At 37.5% G+C, this 16,124-nt stretch overlaps 1 protein-coding gene across 1 annotated transcript in view; it reads right to left on the reverse strand.

Moving 5' to 3' along the window:
* Positions 1 to 1,649: 1,649 nt before the first annotated feature.
* The window catches only part of gnai2b (guanine nucleotide binding protein (G protein), alpha inhibiting activity polypeptide 2b), a 65,887-nt gene continuing 51,412 nt past the window's right edge, over positions 1,650 to 16,124 (reverse strand). The window contains exons 4-9 of the mRNA XM_047348392.1: positions 10,843 to 11,003; positions 8,413 to 8,541; positions 6,191 to 6,320; positions 4,005 to 4,158; positions 3,737 to 3,929; positions 1,650 to 2,734 (exon numbers count right to left, since the gene is read on the reverse strand). Of these exons, the coding sequence (XP_047204348.1) occupies positions 3,739 to 3,929; positions 4,005 to 4,158; positions 6,191 to 6,320; positions 8,413 to 8,541; positions 10,843 to 11,003 (765 nt within the window). The 3' untranslated portion in view covers positions 1,650 to 2,734; positions 3,737 to 3,738. The remainder of the gene's footprint in view (positions 2,735 to 3,736; positions 3,930 to 4,004; positions 4,159 to 6,190; positions 6,321 to 8,412; positions 8,542 to 10,842; positions 11,004 to 16,124) is intronic.

The raw sequence follows: 16,124 nt of genomic DNA on the forward strand, positions 1-16,124 counted from the left end.
AAAGCTGAGAGATATGTTTAGGTGAATCTCAGTAAATTTAAATATTATCGAAAAGTAAATTTATTTCAGTTATTCCGTTCACAATGTCACTCATATTAAAGTTATTACACACAGAGTGATATATTTCAGATGTTTATTTCTGTTAATTTTATATTTAGGCTCACAGCTAATAAAAAGCAAAAATTCACTTACCCAGAAAATAAGGATATGACTTTTTGAAGACAGATTTATAACACAGAGATGTTATGTTAATGACCTACACAATTAATGAGAAGACTGACTTGACAGTTGTCCAGCCAGTCATCAACATCCCGCACAAAGCAGGTAAGCCACAAAAGGTAATTGCTAGAGAAGCATGACTGTTTACAATGCTGTATCCAAACATGAGAATGTGCCGTTTAGTTGAAGGAAAGGTTTGGCAAAAAACGTGCACAAGAGACAGGGATTATCACACCTTTGAGAGGATTGTGAATCAAAGCCCGTTCAAGAGTTTGTGGGAGATTGACCAGGTGTGGAGTGCAGCTGGACATGAGATGCAACTGACACCTTGCTTGTGTTGAGACAAAAATCTTCAGCTCACAGGTTTTTCTGTAGGATTTAGGTCTTGATAGAATAATGACCATGGAGGAAGAATCAGAATATCCTTGTTTGTCGGTGTCACAAGTTCAAAACATTTGCTTGTTCAGTGGATGAGCTGTAAATAATGTATATAAAATAGAAAAATAGATAGTTGATGCTGTGTCATTCTCTGTGGCAATTTGGCTGTATGTTTTACATTTCTGTCAGAGTCCACCACATTTGTAACAAAAGTCTTTCTTTATTTCAAGGAGTTCATGATGTCATACTCACTGATGTGGTTCCCAGGGCCTTTAGAAGAGAAACAGGCCCACAGCATCACATATCCTCCACCATACAGTGGGCATGAGGGCATTTTTCACCAATTCCCCCTATGTCTCATACCAGACCTACCTGGAGTGTTTGCAAAAAAAAGTCCCAGAACAGCTTGGCAAACTCAGCCTGCTTGTAATGGTAGGAGAGAAGATGCTATTTTCTGGCATCATTCTGAAACAACAGCTTAGCATGTTGATAGCATCTAATGGTTGTCATAAAGACTTTGTGACCTCAAGATGCCACTCTTTTCCAAAATGCATTAACAATAAGCTTTGGAGACTTTTTTTTTTTTTTACACTTCACTTAGCATCCTGCTAACAGTGCTCTGTGGTGGGATAAATAAGGGTTCTGGTCCAGCCAGTAACTAAGAGAAATAGACATTTATGTCACCTCATATGTAAAGCTTTATCAATAACCTTAAGTCACTGATTACTAAATAATAGTTCTTAGAGGCTCTGATCAACCTTAAAAAGTACAGCATGAATGACAAATAAGAAATGGATTGTGCCACCAGTAAATTTACTAAAAACATTTATTTCTTAAGGTAAGTTTTTTTTTTTCCATGAACAAAATTACTCAAATTAAGGGTTGCAGAGTGATATTATGTCACTACAATAAAACATTCATTTATTTTGAAGGATTTTTACAAATCTTTAATAGGGACTCCTATTATTTGCAATCAAATTATTAGTCCAAATACAAAGACAGAAGAAACCACCTTCACACTCTCTCTTAAAACATCACATAGACGCTTAAAGTTAATGTGGTCAAACTTTATTTACATTTAACAAGTGAATTAGAATAATAGTAATGAGCAACGATCATCCATTTATCTCTGTGTGGTGTTGCATCATAAATCATTGATCTCGTGTCCTTGGGTGGAATAAAAATAGCCCTAATTCACACAATGGAGATGGCATGTCTCTAAAGAACAAGTGTAAACAGATATCAAGGCACAAACATATGTTTAAAAAGACTTGGAATGAAAAGACTGAAAAAACAATCTTTGTTGGGAACAGACAATCATTTAAAAGTCATACATATACATTAAAAGTGACACATTAACCATTTCTGCTTTTTTTTTATTTCTTAACAAGATGCTTTAGGGGTTGTTAATCAGTTTATGGGGGAGATTACAGGCTAATCTATGGAGGATCATGCAGAACGTTCCACTACACAAGTGTGAATATTGATTTTGTGTAAACAGTGTACAAAAAACATCTCTCTTTTGCCCGCAGTTTCAATCTCCATGTTCATTAGTTTTCTTCTAAAAATAATCTCTGTGCACTTAAAAGGGTCTTAAGATGATAGTTAACATAAGTTCTTATGTTCTTTTATAAAAAGTTTTTTTTTCTGTCAATTGTTTCCCTTTTTCAGCCTAAAACGAGACAAAATTAATGAAAAACCTGAATACAAAAACAGGCAAATAAGAAATAAAACCATCAGAGCAGGTGTCATAAAAATGATCGATTAATAATAAACCTCTTTGAAATTCTGCTATATTTCCACCAACGTTGTGCTGTTATAGGATGTCAAGCTTTACATTTCCAACAAAAGCTACAAGGTTAATATGTTGTTACAGATCTAATTAAAGTGTCATAGTTTCAAATTAGAGTATAAATTGTGTTTTAGGATCAAATATGTGTTTGATTTTAATTTGAATAAAAGAAAACTTCCTAAAAAGTGAAATGTTGATGTAGGTGATGTCTGTAAATCAGTGTTTGCAGAATTTCTGACGGGTTCCTCTTTCAGAAGCAATCAACATAGTTTTTATTATGAAAAGCAGGAATCGTCACATGGCTATTGCAGTCTCTCATGCAGTCTGTGTGTGTTCTGTTTTGTCCTGCACCAAAAGAAGGAACATTTTTAGACAAGTTTATAGTAAATACAAATTAAGAATTTTAATGAAAAGCATTCAGATCCAGTGCCTTTCAAAAGTATTTGAGTCCTGCAATAACAGTTTTTAAATTCTGCCACAATACAACCACAAACTTCAATGCATTTTATTGGGATTTTATGATGCACACATTTATGTTCAGCCATGCTTATTGTGAGACTCTAAATAAAATCCAGTGCAGCCAACTGCCTTCAGAAGTCAATTTGTTTGTGAAACAATTTTCCATGTTTTAAACGTCTCACAGAGCACTGTCGGAAAGAGTATAGTTAAACGACTGTAGGCCTACCGAGACAGTGCCAGTCAGCTAAACTCACATCCCAAGCAAAGAGGACCTTAATCAGAGAAGCAGCCATGCATTGACCTCTTGGCATCATGAAGAGTTTGGGTGGAAGTTCACCTTAACAATCGGTTAGGTCAAACCTTATTAACTTACTGTTATTTTTTATGTAAATGCTGTAAACTTTGTAAATGGTGTTGTTTGGTCTTGGAAATAATTTTTAATGCGTGCGACTATAACAAAATGTCCTTCCAGCATTATTAAAGGGTCTGTTTATCTGTCTGTAAGTGAACAAACAGCATCATGAAAACCTAATTAAACACCAGATGAGGGATAAAGTTGTTAAGAACGAGCAGGGTTAAGATTCAAAACAGCACCCAAGGTTTTAAAATTTACTGAGCAGTGTTCCAAAAATGGAAAACAGTATGGAAAGAGTACAAAACAACAGCAAACCTTTCAAGAAATCTTAATTTTCCTTCCACCTAACAAAAATGTACTACCTTGTGTTGGTGTATCACATAAAATCCTAATTAAATACATATAGGTTTGTGGTTGTAACGTTACAAAAGGTAAAAAAAATTAAAGGGGTGTGAATACTTTTGCAAGACATAGGATAAACATTTTGATAAGGCAGTGACTTTGTCACAAACCCCCTTATTCTCTTGTCTTACCTTTAGAAAAGACCACAGTCTTTCAGGTTGTTCTTAATAATAACATCAGTGACAGCGTCGAAGACAAACTGAACATTCTTGGTGTCAGTGGCACAGGTGAAGTGGGTGTAGATCTCCTTAGTGTCTCTTTTCTTGTTCAGGTCCTCAAACTTGGTCTGGATGTAACTGGCAGCTTCATCAAACTTGTTGGTTCCTGAAAGCAAGAGTTAGGAAAACTTACTGGGAGGAGAAATGCAACAAGAAGCTACGGAAGAAAAACTCTGTGTACCTGTGTATTCGGGGAAGCAGATGGTGAGGGGGCTGCGAGTAATCTTCTCCTCAAACAGATCCTTCTTGTTCAGGAAGAGGATGATGGAGGTTTCAGTGAACCACTTGTTGTTGCAGATGGAGTCAAAAAGCTTCATGCTCTCGTGCATTCGGTTCTAAAGAGAAGAAAGAATGGGCATGGCCAACAGCATCAACTAGGGCCTTGTACCACTAGTGGTGCTTAGGTAGCTTTCAGTGGTGTTCAAAGAAACGCTGGTGTCAATCATTCATAAGTTAAATACAAACTTTATTTACTGTGATGTAGAGCTAATAAATGAATGCCTAAAAGATAAGTTGTTCAATCAAAAGCTGACTCTGGCTTTATGAAAACGTTTTAAACATGTGGCAGCCATATTGGATTTTGAGATTGGGATCAATGAGGAATGTTTGACATTCTGACTTGTATTTCAAACTTCAGAGGGCCATCCTGTTCATTTTTTCTGTAAACATAGAATGCACAATTAAACGGCAATCTTCAGCCAAACATGTAGTGTCAAAGAGAAAAACACAAAAAATCCTGAAGAAGTTCAGGTCTTGCTGGAAAGCTGTTTTAAACTGTATGTCATTATAGTAGTACCCGGAAACTGGCATATAGGAGTCCCTAAATAAAAGAGAATATCATCAAAAACTGAAAATATTTCAGTAATTAAGATTCAATAAGTGAAACTCAGGCTTTACATAGTGTACACCCGGTGTGACATATTTCAAGCCTTAATTTCTGCTAATTTTGATGATTTTGTCTTACAGCTAATGCAAACCCAAATTTCAGGTAGTTGGAAAATTATAATAGTAAATAAGATCAAAAAGGAGAAGGCTTTAAATACAGAAATGTGGGCTTACTGAAAAGCATCTTCGTAAACCTCGCAAGCAGAATGAAGCAGGAAGTGCTTCAAAATTTTCTGAGCTATCTTTAAACTTCGTAAGACCCAGTGAACCAGTACCAGCAGATGAGATGGCCCTTCAAATAATCACTGATTGTAGAAACTTTATACTGGACCCCAAACAGCTTGGAGTCTGTGCCTTTCCACTCTTCAGAATCTTAGGGATCTTGATTTCTAAATTGACTGAAAAATCGACTTTTATTTAAAAAGAGGACTTTAGACCACTTAACAAGAGTCCAGTGCTTTGTTCTATAAGCCCAGGTACGAAACTTCTCATCATACGTCTGGTTCAGGTCTCCCTTAACACAAGGAATGCCACAGTTGTAGCCCATGTCCTGGATACGTCCGTGTGTGGTGGATCCAGCTGCATTCCAGAACCTTGTGCATCTTCCCTTAAATGGTTTTTGATTTGCAGTCCTCTGAAGGCTGTGTTATGCCTGTTGCTTGTGTATCCTTTTTTACCACACGTTTTCCTTTCACTCAACTATCCATTAATATGCTTGAATATGAGCAACCAAATTCTTTAGCAGTTACCTTGTCTAGCTTGCCTACCTTGTGTGTGTGTGTGTGTGTGTGTGTGGTGTGTGTGTGTGTGTGTGTGTGTGTGTGAGTGTGTGCGTGCGTGCGTGCGTGGTGTGTGTGTGTGTGTGGCGGGGGGGTCAATTACTGTCAGATGGAAACTTGTTAAGTCAGGCGTCTTTTTCATTATTAAGTAGACCATAGGATTAATATTTCTTTATTAAAGACCCTTTTAATATTGTGAGAAATTTGGGTTTTTCTTATGTTTAACCTGTAAACTTCAGCATTAACTAAAATAATGCTTGAAATATAGTTAGTCTGTGTGTAATCAATCATTCAAATATGTTTCTGTCACTTTTTGAATTAAATTACTGAAATACATTTTTAATGATATTCTGATGTCAGGATGTTTTAAAATAACATTTTAGAACTAAAGGATTAGAGCAATGCGGCCAAAATGCCACCAGGGGGCAGTGTTGTTTCGTACAATAATTTAAACATGAGGACAAACGGAGAGAAGGGCTTTTAGCAGTATCTCTCTCACACACTTTCAAGTCACTCAAAAAACAGCTATTAGAAATTTGATTACATAACCACAAGTCAAATAAAGGTTCAGTGAGCGATTTTAACAAACTGGAGTTTGATATAATGCCATCCACTGTGTCACAGTCTAAAATTGAGCTGAAAGCAAGATTAAGAGCAGGTTTATAAATCTACTCAAGAAACCAGAGGATGGGGTTTTCCTTACCATCTCTTCATCCTCAGCCAGCACCAGGTCATATGCACTCAGTGCAACACAAAAGATAATAGCTGTTACTCCTTCAAAGCAGTGAATCCACTTCTTTCTCTCTGATCGCTGGCCTCCCACATCAAACATTCTGCAAGGAAATGTTTCAGAAAAATTATCAATTATCTGCTAGTGTGTGTAAGATGTGGTTAGTACAGACAAAACATCCCCCAGGGACTTTAACGGAAGAATATCCGTGGGGGATTTAAGAGGGAAGTCTGATCATGCTTTCATGAGGTTGCTCTGAGAAGAAAAGTGGTGAGGAACAGGAAACGTGTCTGTCAGATGCATGGCAAAAGAAAAGAGGGTCAAGAAGGGTTACGAGAGATAGAAATTGCTACATATCCAAAACAAAACAAAAATGGGAAAGCTGGGTGCAAAAGTGGAGGTGATGTACATCCTCTTTGTTTAGGACATCAGTCTTTTTCTGGTCGTTCTGAAGTAGTTTGTAGCTGATGAAATCTAATGCAACTATGTACACAAATCCATATAAACCAACTGTCTCTCCAAGTAAAAATAGTCTCCAAGTATTTTCCATCTAAAGTAATTGAGGAGAAGGGAACCAAACTATAAAAAGCTGGCTTCCTTTTATTGATTGTCTTCGTGTATTATTCAGGCTGAATGCTGAGACTGAGACAATGGGTAAATGTCAGAGTTCATCAGGAAGCCGGTCACACCAGAGACCTTTAGCTGCTGCTCCCTTTTTTTTAATCAATTCACTTTAGTGACAAAAAAGCAGCTTAAACTGAAAAACTGTGTAGTAGATGTAATACCTTTTATACCTTTCATTCTCCAATATTTGAACCACTTCCTCTATAAGTACCTGTCCCTATACATCCATTACTAACACACACGAGTGCTTTGGCTGGGATAGAGCATATTTTATGTAAGACCAAAAGCAGTGCGACATGTAGAACCTACTAAAACGTTATCACTCAATACAGCTCTTGTTTTATTGAACAAGAGCGATGTGGGCAGAATCAGATTTATTTACTCTGCTCTGAGAGCGATAATGATGGTTGGGCTTTTAATTTCTGCCACAATTTGGCTTTTAAGTAGCGAAGTTGCCCATTCTACACCAGCATGGGCTGCCACTCCTAAAGCTAATATTAATAGGACCATTATATTTTCTGGCCAGATGTGTAAACAATGAGCACGGCCGCCACCACACAAATACAGAAGAAGTATTCACACTCCTTAAACTTTTCACATTTTGTCACGTCACAACAACAAACTACAATGTATTTCATTTGGATTTCAGGTGATTGGCCAACACAAAATAGTGTGCATTATTGTGTATTTGAAAGAAAAGGATACATGCTTTCAACATTGTTTACAAATACAAGCCTAAAAACTGGGGAAAGCATTTATATGGAACCCCTTTTTGTCTGTTACCCCTGAATAAAATCCAGTGCAAGAAATCAGAGGTGCAGAACCACAACAGGTTACAGTGGACACAAAACAAAGCCATCAACAAATACACGAGGAGCTATATATCACAATTCTACTCTGAGTTGGGAGACAAATAGCTGAGTGTGACTTGTATGCATGTGTATATACATATCTATGTAGGAAAACAAATACCTGACCTTTTCATGTGTTAGAATGTATCAGTCAAAGTCAAGACTTAAAGCCAACTGAAAATAGGTGGAAAGAATTATAAGATGCTCAAAGAAGAACGAGCAAACATTTCAGTCTCTAGATGTGCAAAGCTGGTAGAGATATACCCCAAAAGATTTACCAGCTGTAACTGATACAAAATGTGGGGGGAAGATCTATGCACACCACAATGTTCACATTTTTATTTCCCCTTTAAATAACTTTGAAAACCATATATCATTTTTATTTAACTTCACAATAATGGACTACTGTGTGCAGCCTTATTACATTAAATCCCTATAAAATACGTCAAAGTGTGTAGCTCTAGTGTGAACAAATTCAAGGGGTATGAATACCTTAAAGGCACTGGGAATAATGTTTCTCTCTTTGAATGATGGACTCCATGATAATGATGATCACTGAATCAGGTGCATTTGATCAGCAGCACTTGGCTGCACTATACCCTCCCAACTACAAGGTTTTGCTAAGTGTGTTAATCTACTTTTAAAATCTGATAAGCATGGCGTTCATATTGATTTTGTCTTTTTGCATCCATCAATCAGCTCACTGCGTTATGAGCTTACTTGAAGTGCAGTTCCTTAAAAGTGAAGTGAGTCTCAACAATGCCGGTCGTTTTAACCCGAGTGCGTAGCACATCCTGCTGGCTGGGGATGTAATCTGCTTTTGCTATCCTCTCCAGATCATTCAGGTAACTATGAGACAAAAAACAGTGATCAGTAGTGCAACATGATTTTTAACCCATGAGGCAGAGAGAAAAACAACAATACAAGCTGGCTTACACAGTACAAAACACACAGGGCAAGAAATAAAATCAAGCTGCAACCCACTGAGAAGCTCTAACTTGCTACCAACACTTGAGTGCTTGAGTCCACATGAATGTTTAGTTATAATGTAATAATTGAACAAAATGTATTTCTCAGATTAGACTGCATTGCACTGGGTCGTCGTACTCATCTGTAACTCCATCTTCCTTCTGGTTTGTTACAGGGGTGCTGCAACAGAAACAAAGAGAATCGCCTTCTGCACAGATTTTACTCTAATAAAACTGTTCACAGAACACTTGAACATCCAAACACGATGTTTGTACTCCTAACCGTGGGCTGGAAATCAAAAGCACATGACTAATTAGTAGAAAAATAGGTATTCATTTTTAGTATTTGTAAATCCACCCATCTTGGCGCTAGGCTCTCAACATTAAAAGTCCAGGCTTAAGCATAAATTTTGCAATGAATGTTTTGTTGTTGATGTCTGAGTGCAGCGCAGTATGTGCAGAATTGATGGTGCAGCCTCCAGCTGATTGTTGCTGCTAATGGTTTTCATGCTCTAGCAGATCACTTTGTGATTCTTGTAGAGGGAAACGCTCCTCACAAACTGCAGCTCTGAGTCATTGACAGTCATTGCTAACATTTAGCTTACTAATCAACAACATGCATATGATGATACATATTTGCAGCCTCTTGAATGTGGAAAGGATTTCTCGGGGGAAGGAAGGTGGCCTTATATGTGCAAATTGTGAATCTGATTGGCTGAAAGGAAATATCAACTGGAATGCAGAAAAAGTAGCCTGCAGCTGCAGAACAGGGGCTTTGTTAAGGTTCCATTTGTCACTTTTGAAAAATCCTTTTTTAATTTTTAATTCTACAAAAAATATGTTTTTGGGCACACATTTTAAAGCATCACTATAATCATTATTGTGCTTGTGAAAAGATAGATAGCAAACATCAAATCTGCAAGTGCAATGTAAATTCTACTGCTATGAGACAAGACACACTGAGATACATACCCAAGACTGTATGATAACCTTTAAAAGGTGCAAATATCAGAGAATTTCCATGCACCTGTTTTTCATTTAAATGTTGTTGTGAAAGGCATTTTATAGTGATCCATGCAATATGCGACATAATTTTAGGATCCTCCGTTATCTGTTAGAAAACATAGACTACAAAACAGATAGGTTCACAACACAAGGTCTATCTGTATCTTTTTGCTCTCTGTTTACATCATTATTGGTTCTCCTTTATCATTTCTTGCATTTGCTCTGATTTCTGAAAGACTGATGGTCAGTAGGGGAGCGTAGAAGCATCTTTGCCATGCGCGACTCTGGCGGACCCACTTACTCAGGTTTTACATCATCTTCTAAAACGAGCTTGAAGATTTAGATGTCCAGCCACCCTACAATTTCTAAAACGAAATGGATATCTCTAGCATAGATCTCCCTGTTCTTGCTGTACAATTTAATATTTAATGAGCTGTCAAATTCTGAGAGGCGTACTGGAGAGAATATAACATAAATGATTTGGTAAATATTCCTTCTTTTCATCATAGCTACTATAAAATATTTTTTTACATTGCTGTCAGAAAATCCCAAAATTAATATAAAAAGGCAAAAAAAGAGACACATGGGTGAGAACCATCAGCAAACTGGTGTATGGTATTTGTTTTCCTTACCCCTGAAGAAAAACTGTATCTTTGTCTTCTTATCAGTTTTTGATACTAAAAATCAAGCCCACAGAGGGAGAAAAGACGGCTAAATGGAAGTTATTGGCCAATTTTTCCAGTCTCCATTACTCCACCAGAGAACTCAGACAGGTTTTCAAAGCAGCTCATATCGGTGAGGCAGAAAATGGAATGCATCACAATGCCAAGCAAAACGCCTCCTCTAAGGCAGACGTTTTAAACAGACATTATTAAAGCAAAGATTTAAAAATGTAAATAAAACTGTAAATCCAGTGCAGGTAGATTGTCGCATTTAGACATTTTCATTATTAACTGAGTACGTTTGAGTTTAAAAGCAATTATCTAAGATGAGTGGCAAAGTGATAGTTTTCACAAAGCCTTTACATCTAATTAACAGATTCTGCAGAAGCACAATGCTCAGAGTTTGATGCTTAAAGAGGCAACACCCAGCAGAATCATAGGATTTCCTTTGCAGAGATGACAGTTTGCAGTTATTTGATGTTTTACTTTTACATGAAACCCCAATCCATACTTACTATGCTGCTGAGTCGTTGAGCTGGTATTCTCGCGACCTCGTAAAGCAACTCTGTATGCCGCTGTCGGCCCACAACCGCTTGATCACGTTGGCCAGGTCTTCAGGAAGAATGCCTTGCTCCTCTGCAGTTGCAGCCAGGGCAAAGAGCTGCTGGGCATCATCCTGCAGGAGAAGAAGTGGCTTTTATGAACTGGGCTGTTATCAGAAACATTTGTGCAGAAAAACAAAATTGTGCGGAATTTTTGAGATACTGAACTAGAGGAAATTTTACCTAGTATATAGAAATATGCAAACATTCAAATTTTAATTAGTTAATGTTAAGTTGCAATTTAATTGTGAATAAAAATAGCAACTATGTGTGCAAATTTCCTGTAAACAGGCTTTTGGGGGTTGTAATTTAATTGTACAGAAGATATCATATGTATGAAGGACACTTTATAAAGATTTTTCTGAGAGTTAAACGTAAAATCTCTAATTGTCTGATACAGATTCCCTCTGTTTTTGCTTTATTATTGACTTCTGTCAATTTGAAAAGGGTTAAAAACCCATTTTAAGCATTAGGGACTTGAGCCATTATCCACAAATGGGGAAAATATGGAACAATGGTGAATCCTGACCGACATCCCAAAATCGTCCCAGATAAGGTCAGTGTTCATGATTCAATAATATCAAAATGGATGGACAAAAGTGTTATGTATGGGAGAGTTACATGGCTACACAAAGGCCCATCTCACAAAAAACATCTTGATGATCTTTAAGACATTGGGGAAATTATTTTGTGAACTGAACTCAAGCACATTTGAGTTATACAGCAAGACAATAATCCAAAGTATACCAGCATATCCACCTCCGAATGGCTCAGAAAAAGTCAGAATAAAAGTGGTTTAGTCATTTTTAGAGGTTAAATCCAATTTAGGTGCTCAAACCGCAAACCTTAAATGTTAGTGCTAGAAAACTATTCAATATGGCTAAATTGAAAAGATTCAGCAAAGAATAAAGGTCTAAAATTCCTCTGTTGTGACTAATTTCCAGTTATCGGAAACTTGGCAGTTGTTGCCACCAAGTACGCCACAAACAGCTATTAGGTTCAGATGGCCTTTTTCACATAGGGCCAGATTGGTTTAGACAAACGTCTGACCTAAATAAATGAAATCATCATTAGAAAATCTATTTTTGTATTTACTCAGGTTATATTTGTCTCTTATATAAACATTTGGCTGATGATCTGAAATACTTGAGTGTGACAATAGAGCAAAACTAAAAGACATCTGTATGGCGGGCACATACTGTTTTCAGGGAACTGTACCTCCGATTAAGATGTGCTGAGAGAGGAATGTTTGGCCAACATGACCAGGAGAGATACAACTCCTATATTATTGCATTCACATTCTTAACATTTAACATTTTCCGTTCTAAATTTCTACCCTCTTCCAGACTCAAAATTTCAGATCTTTCACAATCAATTTTTTTGGTAATTTTTCTCAATGACAGCTATAAAGGCAAATAAAATCAGACATTTTGTCAATACTTTCCTATAATCTTTATAGTTAAGATCAGAGATTCTCAAATAGCAGATGGTGGTCTCATTCCAGGCTAAACAAATCAAGCCTTATTTGGCTCCAGATCGTTTATTAGAATAGAGATAAACAGTGTTTTTAGAATGTTTCATTTTGTAACTAACTGATTCCCCATATCTTTTCCTTTTTTTCAACTCTTATCCAGACCTTGAAATTATTAAAACAAATGCTTTTCAAATATTTTAAGCCTACACTTGAACCCTGTGATATAATCAGTATGCAAAATATCACCTGACTGTAGCTACAAGTTAAAGCCAAAACCCAGAAGGCACAGTTTATGATAGCAGTAGCTCCTATTGTTAGGAGGTCTATTTTAGGCAAGGCAAGTTTATTTACAGCATATAGCACATTTCAGCAAAAAGACAATTCAAAGTGCTTTACATAATAAAACAAAAGTACATTGCAGAGGCATGATAAAGGAAAGTATGAAAAGCAAAGAAAAGTAAGAAAGTTGGACTACAGACTTAAATTTAATGAATTTTCATATTTTAGGGCTGAACAAACCCCCTGTCAGAAAATCTAATGTTTTACCCCATTCATTGATGCATTCGGTGATTTTGGGTCCATCATTTTTAATAACATCTCTTTTATCACTTCCTCAACCCTTTTTAATAATTTAGGGCTGAACGACCCCTCTGTCGGAAAAAAAATAATTCTTTAACCCATTCAGTGCTTTTTGGTCCATATTTTTTACCATAAAGTCAAACGTTTCTCCCTGGGCACAAGGCAGCTCTGCTTCTCTTCCATTTCTTCCTTGCTTTGCCTTTTGGATTTATGCCTCTGCCTGCTCCGTGTCGGACTATTTGGATTTTGGTTGTCGACCTTGTTTCCTGCATCTGGTTTATGCCTCTGCCTGCCCCTTGCCTGACGACTCTTGTTCCGATCGTTGACCCTGTTTCTGTCCTTGGATTATTGAGCCAGCCTAGCCCTCGGATTATTCAGCCTGGAGTCACTTCTTACCTGTGCTGTGGAGATCACTGCCTGCCGCCCACTGAGGTTTCCCCTCTGGGTTTCAAGTTCCACTCAAGACTAAAGCAGGTTAGTGGCTTTTCTGATCCCCGCAAAATCTGGAGAGACTACAAGTCACTAATCCCTCTTTCTGCCTCAGTGATTCCTGGAAGCTGTGAGGAGTGTTACCTGTGTGATGTTTTCCTGTGGCTGAATAAACCTTTTAAACTTTCAGTACTGTCTGGCTGAATCTTGGGTCTGCCTCTTTCTGATTCATAGCACTATGTTACCGATTAATTATCATCTTCTCCATTTGCTTTTCTATATTTAGCAGGAAAACTGTGTGGTTTATCGTTTATTTGTTGTCTCTGCAATTAATCTTCACTGATACGTAGTTTTAGTCATGCAGACCAAAAATGGCTGGCAGTTAAAGTGCTTGGCTTCAGCAGGTGGACTGTTTGTAACCCATGCTGTCAAATCTGGGCAGTGTCATGCATATATTTGAACTTTCCATGCTCCTTCATTCAAACTGAACATCAAACCAAATGGATAAAATGCAAGTAGAAAATTAAATTCACATCCATTTTTGTGTTGGTGTAAGCTGACCACGCTGGATGTCAGCTTGCTTGCGTGTGTGCACTTCTCTCACCATAGCTGATGTATCGAAGTGCACCCAGGCTAACACGCTAATTGCTGTGCGTAGGAGTGTGAGAGTGCTGCCACGTACACACAGCCACTTAACAAACAGGCGGGTGAGGAAGAAAAAAAAGCCACACCACCACAGCAGTATCCTCAGCCTTCTGATTACAGCTTTAGTTACTGAGCGCATTCGCTTGCTTCACTGTAAAATCACGCTGACACACAGTTCATCCAGGGTTGACTGTGACTGTTCCTGGGTTGCAAAGTGTTTACAGGATGCAGCGGACAGCATCTCTGCCTGAAGCTGTGAACAGCAGATATTAAATCTGAGCAAGCTTAAGTTGTGCAATTTTCTGTATCAAAGCCTTGGCTGAGCTTTTGTAAACTAGTCATAATTAGGAATGCACTTTAATATAATTAAGACAGGTAGCTATATGTTACTCATACTTTGGTTGTAATAGCAGAACTGGGTCGTATAGGTCATAATTGCATTTGTTGACATAATCTTGCTCACTATGGTAAACCATCCCCATTTCCCTGCCTGTGTCCTTCCCTTTTAAAAAGACAAAAAGCAAATGGCACTTTCCAAAAAAAACAAAATGCAAAAAAAGGTCTTGGAAGTTGGGGCCCAGCACAAACAGTTACCTTAAAATGTTTTAATAAAAAATGAATCAGAAATCTTAGAAACTCTCTATTTTGTTACTGGATCTAAGTTCTGCTTTTGATATAGTTGACCAAGGGGTCTTGCTGAACAAAACCAGTGAAATAACAAAGGAAATGGCTTCTTTTAATTATGCCCCAAACCACTGCAGTGGAAAGGGGGTAAAATTAGATCATTTGTTGTGTCACAAATAACAAAATAATAGGTCCACAAACTTGCATGGCAGGATAAATGTATCATTTTATCATGCAAGGCTGTGAGTTGGGCAAATGTGCACACCCTGAGACTTAAATCAGGTTGTCCTTGAGTTCTGTCTTCTGCTCAACACTTATGGCTATATGGAATATTTAAACCAAAAGCCTTAGGTCTTCTGCCAAATGAGTGACATCAGAGTCTGTTTTATCTATAGCCTCTAGGACACATACCAGTACTGACAGGGCAACCATGCCCTGGTAGATCTGACAATGGTAGATAAATTAATGTGTGCAGGAGTTTGTTTCTGCTATTGAAAGTCATAAAACTACAATTCATTGCTTTTTAGAAAAAGAGAAAAATTAATGAGTTCATGTCTGAACTCTCCCTGTTACATTCAAGCAAATCCAGTGGGTTAAAAAATGTATTAAAGTGTTGATGCTACAGACAGCATTCGTTTTGAACAAACCCAATCCCCAGATCAATCATCAGCTGCTGCTTCTACAGTTGCTTCAGGTATTTTTAACTTTCAGACTCTAACGTGTCTATCACAGCTCTTAGACAGAGCAGATCAAAGATGGAGGGGATGATTAATTCGGTAGGGAAGACACTGTTTCCCTGCAGGTTACTGTGATACACCAGAAAAGGATCACACCATGTTCCAGTTTTTATCACATCAATGCTTCTTCAGATAAAAAAGGCGGCTGTGAACAGGTACATGCTGGAAACCACATGATCCCACATTTGTTTAACTGGCACAGCTTCCTGGTGTTGTTGACTGAACAGGAATTGCCAGAAGGGTGTGAGAAACAAATGTGCTTTCCCAGAGGCGTTGCAACCTTAAAATAATGTTTGTTCACCAAGTTGCACTAGAGTAGGTATAAGTCAGGGAGTAAAATGTTTGTTTTTTGCAAGAGGAGCATGCAGCCGGTTTTGGAAAAGCATATTGTGAGCAAAGCCCTAAAGTTGTTCAAAGAATCACCATTGTAATATTCTTAGCAAACACAATATGCTCATTTTCAGTGACCTAATTCATGATGCATATTTACAAATTATTTTCAAAATTGTTAATATTGCTCCTCTTTCATTAAACAAAATTATTAAACTATGTTCTGACCAAACAACTTAGACATCTAGGTACATTTCCCACTTCTACTGTTGCCCAAAAAAGATGTTCTACCTTTGGACAATCAGCTTTTTCATTCGAATCCATCAAACAAGGGCATCATCTCCCAGGTCTGTAGATCTGTAGACATTACCTCAAAA

This window comes from Girardinichthys multiradiatus, chromosome 20, assembly GCF_021462225.1.
Source record: "Girardinichthys multiradiatus isolate DD_20200921_A chromosome 20, DD_fGirMul_XY1, whole genome shotgun sequence".
Classification (NCBI taxonomy): Eukaryota; Metazoa; Chordata; class Actinopteri; order Cyprinodontiformes; family Goodeidae; genus Girardinichthys; species Girardinichthys multiradiatus.